The sequence below is a fragment of the Prionailurus viverrinus genome, chromosome F1 (genome assembly GCF_022837055.1).
Source record: "Prionailurus viverrinus isolate Anna chromosome F1, UM_Priviv_1.0, whole genome shotgun sequence".
Taxonomy (NCBI): domain Eukaryota; kingdom Metazoa; phylum Chordata; class Mammalia; order Carnivora; family Felidae; genus Prionailurus; species Prionailurus viverrinus.
In genome coordinates this window covers 39,296,978-39,311,109 of record NC_062577.1, presented here as the reverse complement: position 1 = coordinate 39,311,109, position 14,132 = coordinate 39,296,978, and the positions used below count along the sequence as shown (strand labels likewise).

General features: G+C 56.5%; 1 protein-coding gene across 10 annotated transcripts in view; it reads right to left on the bottom strand.

Annotated features, from left to right (window-relative positions):
- The window catches only part of PPFIA4 (PTPRF interacting protein alpha 4), a 51,264-nt gene that overhangs the window by 21,676 nt on the left and 15,456 nt on the right, over window positions 1-14,132 (bottom strand). For 7 of the 10 annotated variants that reach the window (XR_007148280.1, XM_047841020.1, XM_047841021.1 and 4 more), the window contains 14 exons: window positions 12,960-13,061; window positions 12,401-12,565; window positions 12,027-12,101; window positions 11,719-11,808; window positions 11,054-11,245; window positions 10,614-10,760; window positions 10,194-10,328; window positions 7,734-7,817; window positions 7,393-7,524; window positions 7,056-7,118; window positions 6,297-6,388; window positions 3,621-3,729; window positions 1,843-2,051; window positions 112-352 (listed from right to left, as the gene is read on the bottom strand). Coding sequence is in view for 9 of the 10 variants with exons in the window: in XM_047841020.1 (XP_047696976.1) it covers window positions 112-352; window positions 1,843-2,051; window positions 3,621-3,729; window positions 6,297-6,388; window positions 7,056-7,118; window positions 7,393-7,524; window positions 7,734-7,817; window positions 10,194-10,328; window positions 10,614-10,760; window positions 11,054-11,245; window positions 11,719-11,808; window positions 12,027-12,101; window positions 12,401-12,565; window positions 12,960-13,061 (1,836 nt within the window). In the remaining variant the exon portion in view is untranslated. The remainder of the gene's footprint in view (window positions 1-111; window positions 353-1,842; window positions 2,052-3,620; window positions 3,730-6,296; window positions 6,389-7,055; window positions 7,119-7,392; window positions 7,525-7,733; window positions 7,818-10,193; window positions 10,329-10,613; window positions 10,761-11,053; window positions 11,246-11,718; window positions 11,809-12,026; window positions 12,102-12,400; window positions 12,566-12,959; window positions 13,062-14,132) is intronic. The other 3 variants (XM_047841025.1, XM_047841028.1, XM_047841027.1) reach the window with 2 other exon arrangements.

Sequence of the window (14,132 nt, the reverse complement as noted above, 5' to 3'; positions counted from 1 at the left end):
CCAACTGAGAGGGAGGGAGCCCTCCCCTGCCTTAGCAGCTCCCCTCGGCCAGCCCCCAACGCAGAGCCCGGCCATGACAGGGCCACTCATCAACTGCCCCAAGACTCTCACCAGGGTCATGACCCCCATGCGGTCCAGGTCCTGGGCTGCACTGCGGGAGGTGAGCTTGGGTGTGGAGCGGCCGCTGAGCGGAGGGGACGCGCTGGCCAGGGACAGGGCGGTCAGAGAGGTGGGGATAGAACCGCGTTTGCGCAGCTGGGTCAGGTTTAGGGCCTCCATGCTGCCGCTGGTTACTCGAGTCTCAATCTCCTCGGCACGGAGCTCTGTGGACTCCTTCTCTTCCTGGATCATCCTGGGGAAACCAGACCCTGAGTTGGCCCCTCCGAGGCCCAGCAGGAGGCCGGTGGCGGCAGCGCCCGCGCTCACCACCCTGGGACCCCGGGCAGAAGGCCATGCCTGGGGTGGGGGAGCCACGCTGTGTCTGGCATGGCCTCGCCGACACAGCTGGCCCTGCCCACCGCATCTCAGAAACATCGCTCTCTCTCTCCCTCTCTCTGCGTCTCTCGTCAGCTGGCCTCACATAACAAAACTCCCCAGTCTACCAAAAGAAGTTGCGGGAAAAGGAGGCATGTAGTTAGTGGCATACAAGCCATCCTGGGAGGCAGAATTCTTGACCTACCACTAACTATGCGGGCAACCCTGAGTCAGGCTCTCCGGCCTCAGTTTCCCCATATCCCCAATGCCAGGAGGGGTCCGAGCCAGCAGTTCCCAAACCCAGGTCCTTCCCCAAACCCATTGTCCTTTAACTGACAATGACCCCGAAGGAGTTTTCCCTGTTCTACAGAAAAACGAGAAAACTGATGACCATGGGAGGGGGGAGGGCCGGAGGAGGGGGAGCGCGTGCGCACTCTCACACACGCGCGCTGACGTAACATGCCTTCTGTCCTCCGGGAGCAGGGCTTGTCTTTATCCTGAGAGTGTCTTCTGACACTAGGGAATGTGAAAACGCCCTTTCTTTTGTACAATGGTTGTGATAGGAAACAGCAGCTACCATTCCCGATTGCCTTTGCAGAATAAAAGTTGGCGGCCCTGTGTGTGTGTGTGTGTGTGTGTGTGTGTTATGATGTTTTCCTTTTAACTGGTCTGTGAAATCCAAAAGTGTGGGAACCACGGAACCAGATGCCCCTGATAGCCCTCTAAAGCTCTGATGCACTCGGGCTCAGATTCTCCCTTGCCGTTGGTGATAAACATTAATAGCCCCCCTACAAAGGCAGGGTAAAGTACAGGGCTTGGTAACTTTCCCCGCCACTGGTTTCCGCTTGATGTCTTGTTAGGGATGGAAGACATGCTACAGTGCACTGAGTGTAGACCTGAGTTTGAATCCTGGTTCTGCCACTTACTCTGTGGCTTTGGGCAAATCACTTAACCTGTCTGGTTTCCGTTCCCTTGTCTGTAACATGGAAATAATGCTGCTTCCCCTGGAGGCTAGTGAGACTGACAGCAGCATTTATACAAAGCTCTCACCCTGAGGTGACCTCAGTAAGGGCGAGCTAGGCTCTTGGCGATGACTTTTAGCTGCAGGAACACAGCCTCCCAAGCCCTAGGAGGGGAAATGAAGTCTGAGAAGTCAGTCTGAGACCCCACCCCTCTCCGTCCAGTAGTGGGCCTGAGACCACCCCCCCCCCCCACCACACACACACACACAGAGTCCCTAGACCAAGCACTCGAAGGTGCAGCTGTTGGAGACAAGCAAATACATGAAGAATTTTTCCTGCAGTGCCCAAACCCAAAGGGGCCCCTGTCCTTCAAGGTACCTCCCAGACCCTCCACCCCTGCCCTAACCTGATCTCCTCGTTGATGGCATCCAGCTGCTCCTGGAGCATCATGGCCAGGGTCTGGGCGTCCGAGTGGCCGCTGGGAGAGACAACATCCACGGAGCCCACCAGACCCCCTGGCTCATCCTCATCCACGTCGGAGATCTCAGGGTCGCTGTCAAAGGCAGGGGTGGCTGTGGGCGCCAGCACCCCAGGCAGTGGAGAGGGCTCCCAGCCCTTAGCAAAGGAGGGGAGAAGGGTAGTAATAAGACACAACAGACGGGCTGAGGAGCAGGACCCTCCCCACCTGTACCAGCAGCACTGGCATCTCCGGGGGACTTGTTAGAAGTGCAAAATCTCGGGCCCCGCCCCCGGCCTTCATGATTCAGAGTCTGCATTTTAACCAGATTCCCAGGTGATTTATGTGCCTGTTAAAGTCTAAGACGTAATACTCCAATTCAAGGAGCCAGAGTGGCAGAGTGGTTAGGCACAGATTCCAGAGAGAGACTGCCTTGCTTTGAAACCTGCCGGGCAACTGTGGTAAAGCTGTGTCACCTCTCTGTGCCTCAGTTTCTTCGTCTGTACAACAGGGGTAGTAGTAGAACCTACTTTGCAAGTAATTATGAGAACTGAGTGAGGAAATGCATGTGAGGCACTTAGCACGGTGTCTGAGACAAAGTAAGCACCGTATGTAGGCTATCCCTTTCTATTAACACAAACTCTCCAAGAGTAACCAGACCCAGGCGACAAGAGAAACCAAGCAGTCCTGACTGCCTTGTGTCTCCCAGAGTTTCAGCACATCACGGGGCCCTGTAGTCAACCCTGGGAGGTGGTGGCTTCTCAGAAGTCACCTGCAAACCTCGTCGGTGGACAAAGGCGTGGAAGAAGGAAGAGCACAGAACTGAATGAGCCAGAAGAGCAGGGGAAGAAAAGGAAAGGGACCAGAGACAGAGAGGTGCCCTAACCCCATCCTCTGGGACCCAACCCCCCAAGGTTCCCTTAGGGTTCCTTTCTAGCTCCTGGGCACCTGCTGTGTTCTTAAAAACAGAAAGAGCAAAGGGTGAGGGGAGAGAGAATGAGAAGCCTTCGTTCAGGCTGCGATTCCATGAGACTAGGGCTTTCCTAAGGGCAGAGATGAACCTTCCCCTATCAGGCTAGGAGTTCCCCCCTTCTCTACATGTATGTTGTAGTGCCTCGGCGCATGTAGAGGGCCCGGGCTCAAGACAAAGCATGCTTAACCATTATGGGGTTAAGACAGAATCACATTGCCCCCCAAAAAAGAGGAAGTTGGTCCTTTTCTGCCCCTATCTTTCTTGTTCCCTCCTCCCGCCCCAGTTCCCCAGGCAGCCTCAGCATGAACTTGAAGGTGCTCCTCAGAAAACTTCAGGTGCCATCCCCAGGGCCAGTTAACCTGCCATCCCTCCCTCAACTCCCCCACAAACCACAGCTTTTGTTCCAGAAAGCTTGCCAATTCCGTCTCGCCCCTGCATCTCCCACCCCGACCAGTAGAAACACACGCCTGCACGCCCAGGCACACGTGCACACACTTCAGTGGGGCCTCAGGGACTGGCTGGCCGCCCGCCAGCCCCTACCGCTTGCCCACCAGGAGGCCAGAGTGAGGGGGCACAGCTGTTGCAGCTGACAGTGGCCCCAACCCCGGCTGCAGCTGTTGTCCACACGGGGGGACGGGAGGGGGAGGATTTGCACCGCACGCCAGCCGTCTGTGAAACTGGAGCCAGGCACGCGGCTGAACTGACCCCAAGCTCCCTGGGGAGACCCCTCCACACTCACCCCTCCACCCCTCACCTTGGCAGACTCCTCCCGCAGTGCCGAGTAGCGGCGATGCAGACCTGAGGGCGCGTGGGTGGCTGTGCTCAGGGAGAACCGCACGTCCGCTGCACTGCCCATATGCGACCTTGAGTGTTCAGGGGGAGAAAAGGCCAGCCCTGAAGACTGAGTGCCCCGGCTCACACCCGCTAGGTCCAAAGGGTTAAAGGATCTTCAGTTTGGCGAAGAGAAGTCTTAGCAGACATAGAGCTATTGTAAATGGTTTAAGGACTGCCATGTAAACAAGATTCGATTTATTCTCTGGTGCCCCAGGGATCAGAATGGTCCAGGGGAGAAAGTTCTAGGGAGGCAACTTTCCATGTAACATAAGAAGCATCTTGGGTGCACCTGGGTGGCTCAGTCAGTTAAGCGTCCGACTTAGGCTCAGGTCATGATCTCACAGTTTGTGAGTTCGAGCCCCACGTCGGGCTCTGTGCTGACAGCTCAGAGCCTGGAGCCTGCTTCGGATTCTGTGTCTCCCACTCTCTGTGCCCCTCCCTGGCTCACGCTCTGCCTCTCTCTCTCAAAAATAAATGAACATTCAAAAAAAATTTTTTAAAGAAAACATAAGAAGCACCTACGAATGGTAAAATTTGGCTTGGGATGCATCTGGTGGCTTTAGAAAAGCTGTCTGTCTGTCTCTCTCTCTCAAAAATTAACATTTTTTAAAAAAATGTTTAAGGTGGAGTGGGGTGGGGCGCCTGGGTGGCTCCGTTGGTTAAGCGTCTGACTTCAGCTCAGGTCACAATATCACAGTTTGTTCAAGCCCTGCATCGGGCTCTGTGCTATCAGTGCAGAGCCCTCTTGGGATCCTCTGTCTCCCTCTCTCTCTGCCCCTCCCCCGCTCATTCGCACACAGGCTATCTCTCAAACATGAATAAACATTAAACAAAAATTTAAAAAGCTGAGCTCTCCATCAACGAGTTAGTCAAGCAGCAGCTCTCGGGCCCTGACAAGAATGGTGTGGGAGAGCTCCCGGCATTGAGAGACTTTGGAAGGAAGGATCTCTAAAAGTCCTTTTAATCCTGAGGGCCTTTGCTTCTTCGCTTTCTCCTAAGCAACATTCCTTGGGTTTCCCCATAATCTGGAAGAGTCCCTAGCCAAAATTCAACCCAGGCATATTTCCTACCCCCAGGAAACTTCAGGACACCCTGATACCGTATCAGAGACATGGGCTAGAGATGCCCCCAAAGGTCTATTTCAACTCTGAGATGTTAGAATCCCAGTTATGATGCTCTGGAATGTCTGGAAGCCTCCCCTAGTGACACTTCTTCCCTATGTCTTCCCAATTTGGAAGCCTTGAGGGGGCCCAGGGCCAAGGGACAGGGCAAGCCTACAGCGGATTGTACAAGGTAGCTGCAGGGAAAAGGGAGTTTCTGCTTATCTCCCTCTCCTCCCCTGCAGTTCAGTCCCAATTCCATGATGGGTCCTGTATTTCTACCGTCAAAGCCAAGAATTCCCAACCATTAAGGAAAGCAAGCAGTGGCAAATGGCTTGATATACTCTAAGTCATGTCTTATTTATGGGGGGGGGGGGGGGAGGTCTCTTCTGAGAAACCTATGGGAAGGAAGAGGTCAGAGGAATCCCACCTACTATTTCCTGTTTCCACTCCCTGCTTCTCTCCATACTCCTCTCCTATACAACAATTTCTGATGAACTTGAAGATGGTACTTACATCTCCACTATTCCAGACAGCCACAGGCTTCTCTTCTTCAAATTCAACGTCCCTTTCCCTAACTCAAACCCTACCCCTCCACACATATAGATGCATGTACCCATTTCCTTCAGGGAAGCTGATCCCCATCTCCCTGATATGGCAAGAGCACGACCGAAGGGAACCTGTGAGACTCTCTTCTGTGACACTTTGGTTTGGAAAGAAAACAGCCAGGAGCCACGAACCTCAAGTGGCATCACCTACTAGTATCTTCAGTCTTCACCTTGCCTCTCTGGGCAGAGAAGTAGGGGCAGGATTGAGGTCTGAGTTCAATGTCAATGACTTCGCAAAATGTGGGGGGGAAATCCAGTAGTTCCCTAAAACATGGACCTGATTCAAACACTAGGTAGAAAGCTCCACTCACCATCTCTTCAAATGTTTTTGGAAAAAGGGATATCACCAACCATGGACATGGCATCTCAACTTCCAACAGTAAGGAAGTCCTTAATGCCTCATTTCAGTCTCTCATGCTGCCTTTCTGCCCCCTGCCTGCTACCTGAACCTAGGCGGTCCTTAACTCTCAAACAACAATCCTCCAGAGCCCTAAAGATGGTGACTCAAAAGAACTAGAATGAACCAGACATTCGCCATGAGCAAGTCCTGTGGGACATGGGTGAGCATGTAACTCAGCAGACCCCTTGCAAGGGCATCATGCCCTCTGTCAAGGAAAACAGCATGGCCTGTGTCCCACGGCACTGGGGAAGGAGCATCCTGTCTTTACTTGCCTCTCAGCATCCCTCAGCTCAGAGGACAGGTGCTCCTTCTAAGCTGCCCAAGTGAGCTAGGTGACTTTGACCAAGTTCTTGGAGCCTCAGTGTCCCACCCTGGATAGGAGGAGGACCCCTGAGGTCCTGGGCGGTCTTTTGGTGGGAGGAAGTCTCCTTCCTCAGGGTCCATCCAGGACCCCATCCCAGCACGCCCAGCCTCCCGCGCTCCAGTACCTGGAGTGGATGCCATCCACAAACGGCCCCCCTCGACCCTTCAGCTGGTCCACCTCTTGGCGCAGCTTCTCAATCTCTTCAGACAGGCGGCCCTGTGCCAGGCAGACCCGGGGTGGGGGTGGGACCAGGGAGGGGCGGAGAGGGGAGAGAGGGACAGAGAGGACAGCAGAGTTGGGGAGAAGCAGACGAATGTACTGCAAAGTCCAAAGCCAGGGGCCCCCGGCCAGGCTCACAGATGACACCAAGAGAAGAGGTCCAACTGGAAAGGGAGCAGAAAGGTCGGCAGTGGGCAGGCAGAGGGGCAGGGCCGGAAGAGGGTCTGTCTTGGGTAAGGATTCTACCGGAATAGGCCTGCTGAGCCCTCACCGCCACACAAAGGCGTGGCAATGGAGGCTGGGCAGCAGAGGGGCGCCCGGTGCCCGCCCAGACCTCACAGACATTGCTGAGGCAGGCACAGTGCCTAATCCTCCCAGAATCACCAGACTCCTGCCTTACCAGGTTTGAGGGCCCCACCAAATCTTTCCCTGGGCCCTGCCTCTCTGCTGCCCACCCTATGCCCTATGCTTATGGCCTCCGTTTCTTCCTTATATGTGGGTGGTGATGCACCCACCGTGACGGGCTCTAGCGAGGATCAGTGAAATAGTCTGTGCCCGGACTAGCGTGGTGCTGGGTGTCAGAGCAGCTGCATGAAACACAGGCGTGTTCCTCACCGCAAGCCCGGCCCTCCCAGGCTGGCGGGGCTGGCAGGCAGCTGGGTACCTTGTGATGGTGCTGCTCCTCGATCTGCCGCTGGGAGCTCTCCAGCTCCTGGATCAGCGTGTTCTGGGGGAGAAGAGCTGCGAGCTAGGGACTCCGCCCCGCACCTTCCCCCTCCCCGCCCCACCTCCCCAGGCCAGCCCGCCCCCCCCCCCCCCCCCCCCGCCCCCCTTCCCGCTCCTCCTTTCCTCCTTTCTCCAGCCTCCCAGGGGTCCACATGTCCCGCCCCTAACCCTCTCACCTCCCGATTCCTCCCCTCGGGGCCCGCCCGGCTCCACCCACACCCACCCCTCGCCCCGCCCCGGCAGCCCCGCCCACCCGGTCCAGGGTCCCACCGCACCTTCTCCTCCAGGGCCGCCATTCGCTCCTTGAGGTGCAGCTGCAGTCGCTCATTGGACTCGCTGAGCAGCCGGTCCACGGTGTCTGACAGCCGCTTGTTGTGGTCCTCGTTCATCTTCTCCCGCTGGCGCACCTGCACAGCCAGCACACCTGGCACCAGGTCACCCCAGGCCCTTCCCGGGGAGCCATCCGTTCCCCCCCAGTTCCAGCCCACTCACCTGACCACCTCCTCTGCCCCTCTATGGCTCTGTCCCTGGCCAGGCCCCTCCCAGCTCCCACCATCCTGGGAGGCTGCCCTGGGGACAGGGAGGGGGACCGAGAGCCCCGGCCCGGTGCCCTCACCCTTGCCAGCTCCTGGTTCTTCTCCTCCAGCTGCCCCTCCAGCTGCCGCAGGTGTTCCTCAATGTTGCCATGCCTTTCTTCAGCCTGGAAGCAGGGATGGGTCAGTGCAGCCTGCTGAGGCCCCCACATCCCCCAGTGCCAGGGTGCCCTTGGGGGATCAGGGCCTCAGTACCAACGAAGCCTAGCCCTCGACCTCGCACCTCGGAGCAGAACTGCCATCACCACTGCCTTTCTCCCCAAGTACTCTCTACCCCCTGCCAGGTGTTTTCCCCACCCCATTCTTCCTGCTCAGGGCCTGCCTTAAAACATCCCAGGGGCACCTAGGTGGCTCAGTCGGTTAAACGTCCGACTCTCGGTTTTGGCTCAGGTCATGATCTCATGGTTTGGGCCCCACATCAGGCTCTGCACTGACAGTGAGGAGCCTGCTTGGGATTCTCTCTCTCTCTCTCTCTCTCTCTCTCTCTCTCTCTCGCTCTCTCTCTCTGCCCCTCTCACATTCATATTCACTGTCTCGCCCGCTCTCTCTCAAAATAAATAAATAAACTTAGAAATCCCAGAGCTGGCAGCCCAATGGACTGTAACTTCTCTCCAGGCTCCCAGAGAAAACTCCACAGGAAAACATGAGCTACCATAAATCTGTACGCCTCCGGGAAGATGCACCTGCACTTAAGAGTATGGACGCAAGCCAGACTGCCTGGGTTCGAATCCCGGCTCCCTCTCTTCCCAGCTGTGTGGCCTCGGGCAAGTCATTGAACCTCTATGTGCCTTAGCTTCCTCAACTGTAAAACACGGATAACAACAGCACCTGTGCCCATTGGACCACTGCAAGGACTAAATGAGATAATCCATGGCAAACACTTAGGACGCAATCAACACTCAGTAAACGCCAGCCATGGTTGTCATCTTTGTAATTAAACGAGCCAAAGTAGAGTGGTCTCCCTTCCACTCATGTGTCTCCAGAGATGGAGACCCCACTGTCTCTGCTGACTAGATATTCCAGACTATCACACATCTCACAGTCAGGAAATCCTTCCTTAAATCCACCCCCCCCCCCCCGCCGCCACTGAGTCATTTGAACATATTATTCAGTTCAGCCCATCCTTCCTGGCAGTTTTGGGAGATACTCAAGCTGACAGCTCAGCATCCCACATGTGACATCTTCTGCTGCACTTTAAACCCAGCACTTCATCCCTAGGAGCTAGAAAGGTCTTAGACACCACCAAGTCCAACCCCATCATCATGGAGATGATGGCATCATCAAAGAGGTAACGACACTGACACCTGATTGGGGAGGGGGTGACTTTTCTCAGGTCACGGAGCCAGTTGGTGGCAGAAGCAGACTTGGTCCTGGGTTTCCCCGAGGACAGCCAGGCTGCAGGTTCTCGCCGCAGCGCCCCCAAGCTGCCACCCTGCCACACTGGCCAGCCTGTGTCCTCCCAGGCTCCGGGGGCCTGATGCTTACTTGATTTCCTTCTCTCAGTGGGCCGGAGGGAGGATAGCGAAGGTGATCCCAAGTGAGGCCACCCCTGAAGGCATCCAGCCTGCTGCAGACACCCCTAAATTCTCTTGATTAACCCACCCCATGCCTATGTCTGTGCATTTACCCAGCTCTTCCAGATCCTGTGATGTTCCAGCCTGCACACCTCTTAAGAATGATTACTCCACAAAGTTTACTACCCATCAGGTACAACTCTATTGCCTTGTATTAATCCTAAAGCCGCCACCTTCAAGCAACCAGAGTTGGTCCCAGAATGCTTCAACTTGATAAACAGAGGTATACTCAGCGGCACCTGGGTGGCTGAGTCAGTTAAGCATCTGTCTTTGACTCAGGTCATAATCTCGTGGTTCGTGAGTTCAAGCCCCACATCGGGCTCTGTGTTGTCAGTACAGGGCCTGCTGCAGATCCTCTGTGCCCCCCTCTCTCTCTGCCCCTCCCCTGCTTGCACTCTCTTTCTGTCTCTCGCAAAATAAATAAACTTAAAAAAAAAAAAAAAAGAAAGAAAAAAGAAAAATCATCGAGTATAAAATAAAATGTTAAAAAAAAAAAAAAAAAAAGCTCGGCCTAAACTCCCACCCTCCACCCCCTCTGATCCTATCTCCTCTCGGAATTCATCTTTCCAGAGATGAAAGTCCTAATTTTTCGACTCCAGCCCCACACAAAAAGAAATATTAACACAAGAGTGTAAGTGATAAACACTCTGCATCCACGCAGTCTCATCTACTTCTCCCAGGGCTTCTCCACCCCTTCTCAGGGGACTGTCCCCTCCCTGCAGGGTGATGAGGGCAGGGATTGGTCTTCCAACCGACAGACACGGACAGCGAAGTCATGCCGTGGGAAGCTGTCTCCTGTCTCCCGGTGCCGCGTGCCTCCCGCTGTCTCCACTCACTGCCTGGCTCCATAAGAGCTCCGGGAGCGGAAAGGGAAGCAGAGGCAGACCCCCGGGTCCCGGGCCCACTCGCCTTGGTGAGGGCCGCAATTCTCTGAGCCAGCTCGGCCTCCACCTCCGGCAGCGTCTCGGCCTTGCGCATGGTCTGCTGCAGCTTCTGTTCCGCCACCTCCAGCAGCTCCTGCAGGTGTCGGGCCTTCTCCTCACACTGGCACGGGGTGGGGCGGGGCGGGGCGGGGCGGGGGAGAGTTAAGAGGGGACACCGAAGCCTCCCGACCCTCTGCCCCAGCCTCAGGAGAGAGCAGGTGCCAGGCCAGAGAAGCAAAGGACAACCTTGGTTCTTGGCTGCCCAAGAGGCCTGGCTTCCCCTTTCCCAAGGTGACCGGCAGGACCCCCAAGGGCTCCTGGGCCACCAAGGGGAGGTTCCGGCATGACCACCAGGGCCTCCAGGGTCAAGTACGAGGCCTGCCCCCACCCCATCGGGAGGAGTTACCTGGCGGTGCAAGGACTCCTTATTGGCCAGCTCGTTCTCCAGTTTGTCGTTGAGGTCATGGATGGAGGTGGCCTCACGCTGAGCAGCCAGGTAGCGCTTCTCTAGTGTCGTGATTCTCTCCTCCATGTCCTCCTTCTGGGCCAGAGCCTGGGCAGGAGAGGAGGGGACAGGACGGAACGTCATCAGCTTCACCCCACCCCCATCCTGTCTGCACCTCCCCGCCAATACCTGGCTGGCTGTATCTTCCCCACATCGCCCTGCCAGTTTCTGACCTTGACCCATCCCTCCCGCCACTCCTCCCCACAGTGGAGCCCACCCAGTATTTAGTCTTAAACCCCCCAGCCCCGGTCTGGCCCTCCCTCCACCCCCAGGGCATCCAAGCAGCTCCCCTCCCGGGTGCCGAATGCCCCCAGGCAACCAGATGGGGGGGCCTTGCTCACCTCCCGGAGGTCCCGCTGGTGCTTGCTGCTCAGTTCCTCCGACTTGATGAGGTCCCGGCGGGCCGTGCCCAGGTCCTCCTCAAGCTCGGCCACGGTTGCTGTCAGGGTGACCAGTCGCTCCCGGGCCTGGCTCAACTCAAAGTTCTGCTTCTCCAGGAGCTCCTGCAGCTCCTCTACCCGGCCCGTGTCATCCTCCAGGGACAGTGAGCCACCAGTCAGTCCTCAGGGCCCAGGGTATCCCACTCCCCTGGCCCACCCCAGGGATAGCACAACCAGAGCAGACCACAGCTCTGCCTCCACTTTCAGTGCGCACCACCTCCTGCTGTCTCAGACTCTTGTAACCTAGGAAGGGGCCTGACTAGGGGAACAAAGGCTCAGAGAGAGAAGGGATCTCGCCTGACACCGACACACCAGGTAGACGGCACCTAGCGATTCAAGTGGACAACATTATTATGAGCCAGCAGCACGTTGGGCGCACACACACGCTCAAGATCTATAGATTTCATTGCAGGCAGGGTGGGGAAAGAAGGAGACAGAGGTGGCAATATTGGAGAAAGTCCCAAATTTAATTCGAGCATTTGCTCTGCTGAACTAAAGCGGGGTAGGGCCCTCACCTCCCATCTGGCGGAAGACCTGCCCCTGCCACACAGTTTCCCATGACCCACCTTCCGCAGGCGCTTCGGTCCCAGCTCCACGGCCCCCTCCTCTTCTGCCGCTCCATCCCGCGCCCCTGCCCCCTGCTGCAGGGCAGATACCTGTAGGGCACAGCCCCCAGGGCAGTGAGTCAAAGAGGAGAGAACTTCCTGTATGTTCCAGACCCTTCGGAGTCCCCTGCCTCCCAGCCTCGCCTTGGCTAGCGGTCTCCAGCCTTGACGGTGGGAGAAATCCAGTGCAGAACAGGTTGGGGCGGATCAGTAAACCTGCCGAGGCTTCCAGGAGCCGTCTGCAGGTGGCCGGTGGGCAGGCAGCTTACCTGCTGGTGGGCACCCGCCAGCTGCTCTTCCAAGGTGGTAACGCGCTCCAGGGCCGCTCGGAGCCGCTCCCGCACCTGCCCGCGGAAAGGGGAGATGAAGGAAGAGACAGGGACCCCACTGGACTCAGGCTGGAGGAGCCTGGGCTTGATCCACCAGCTTTGGGCATGAGGCAAAGCGAGGGACCTGCCAAGAGGCAAATTTCTGAGAAGGAACCTAAGAGGAGGACCTGGAGATCAGGCCGGTGGTAGTGGTGGGCGGGGCCAGTTATGAAGCGAGAAGGCTGTTTTCCCCAAGCACAGGATGCAGAAATCGCAGAGAAGGGTCTCACAGAGGCCCCAGGGAAGTGGGCCACGCGGTGGGCCAGGCTGGGTACCTTCTCATCCAGGGCCTTGTGGTGCTCAAACAGCGACTTGAGGGCCTTCAGCACCTCCACCTCACTGGAGACCCCCGAAGGTGACTGGGCCTGGCGCTTGACCACAGTCATCCGTAGCGACCGCTCATGGCGGGACACCAGGCACTCCAGATGTTCCAGAAGCAACTGGCAGGGAGCAGGGGAGGGCAAGAGGGAGGGCTGTGAGCATATGCCCCAGGGGCTATGAGCAGGGTCCACATGACCACCGAGTGGACAGGAGTACAGCCATGTGCACTGCTGTTAAAACACCGAAATACTTCATGTTGGTAAATACCTGCTGCCCCAGTAGAACACCTGCCCCGAGCCAGCTGGCCTGGCCTCTCTCCCAGGACCCCGACCTTCCTATGACCACCCCCATCTACAGGTGAAAAGCCTAGCACCGACGGCTGAATCATTTGATCCCAGAACACAAGACAAAAAGACGTTAGGAAGGGGCGGGGGGTATGCCTGGCCCTGGCCATGCCAGCTCCCTTGGTCAAGGGGTCCACACACACATACACACACCAGGTCACCCACTTACCCTTGTGTTATTCCGCTCTGCTTTCAGCTCTGATATCTCTTCCTCCCTTTCTAGAAGTTGCTCCCGACACATGCTCAGCTCCCGGGTTAAGGTGGCAAATTCCTGAAAACCCCCAAGGCCTCTGAGTGCTTGGGGATTTGCCCCCTAACCGGTGTCCTGCACACCCACATCAATGGTGGGATCATCTCACCCGTCCCTTACTTCCAGCACCTGCCCCCAGAAAAGTCCCCATCCATCTGTATCGCGGGGCTGTAAACCGCAGCCAGCATGTGCATCCCTAGAGGGGTCCACATCTCTGCGCCCTCCATGCATTCCAAGTATGTGTGAGGGTACCAGGGACAGAGGTGGAAACAAGAGTGAGAAAGTCACCGAATCTGCTTTGCAGCCCCCTGCCCCTCCAGCCAACAGTATAACCTGATTATATCCTTCCTATTTTGTATTTCTATTTCCCCAACAACCCGATGACATCATCCTTTAGAAACAGACGGAGGGGAGTCTCCCCTTATGGTAAGGTCCCAAGATATTAGTCAAGGAAGAGAGGGGGCTTTGAAGAGAGTACCCCGGGGAGCTCCCTCCCGCCCGCTCCCCAGGGCTTTGGAAGCTGCAGGTGGCTGGTGAAATAAGGATCCATGGACAGGGGAGCAAGACAGCCTGCAGACCTGCCCAGTCCGCCACTTGGCTTTAGCACACATCCTAGGGATCCCCACTCACTTACTCCAGGGCTGCATCCCGGGGCTTGATGGCAGGGCACTTGCACTGGCCTTACTGGGTAACCATGCTCAAAGTATCCCTTTGAGGGGCCCTGTTCCCACGCTGTCAGACCCACACACCGTGAGACACCTTTTCAACCCACCCATCTGGGTCAGGACAAGCACACAGGGGTGAGAAGCTGGCCTCACATTTCCAGGTCCATCATATCCTATTAAATTAGACATAGGGGTGCCTCGGTGGCTCGGTTGATTAAGCATCCGATTCTTGGCTTAGGCTCAGGTCATGATCTTCTGGTTCTTGAGTTCGAGCCCCGCATCAGGCTCCACTCTGATAGCACGGAGCCTGCTCGGGATTCTTTCTCTCTCCCTCTCTCTCTGCCCCTCCCTTGCTCATGCTCTCTCTCTCAAAAAATAAATAAATAAATACTAATAAAAACTAAAGTAGACATCACCTTATTCCAGA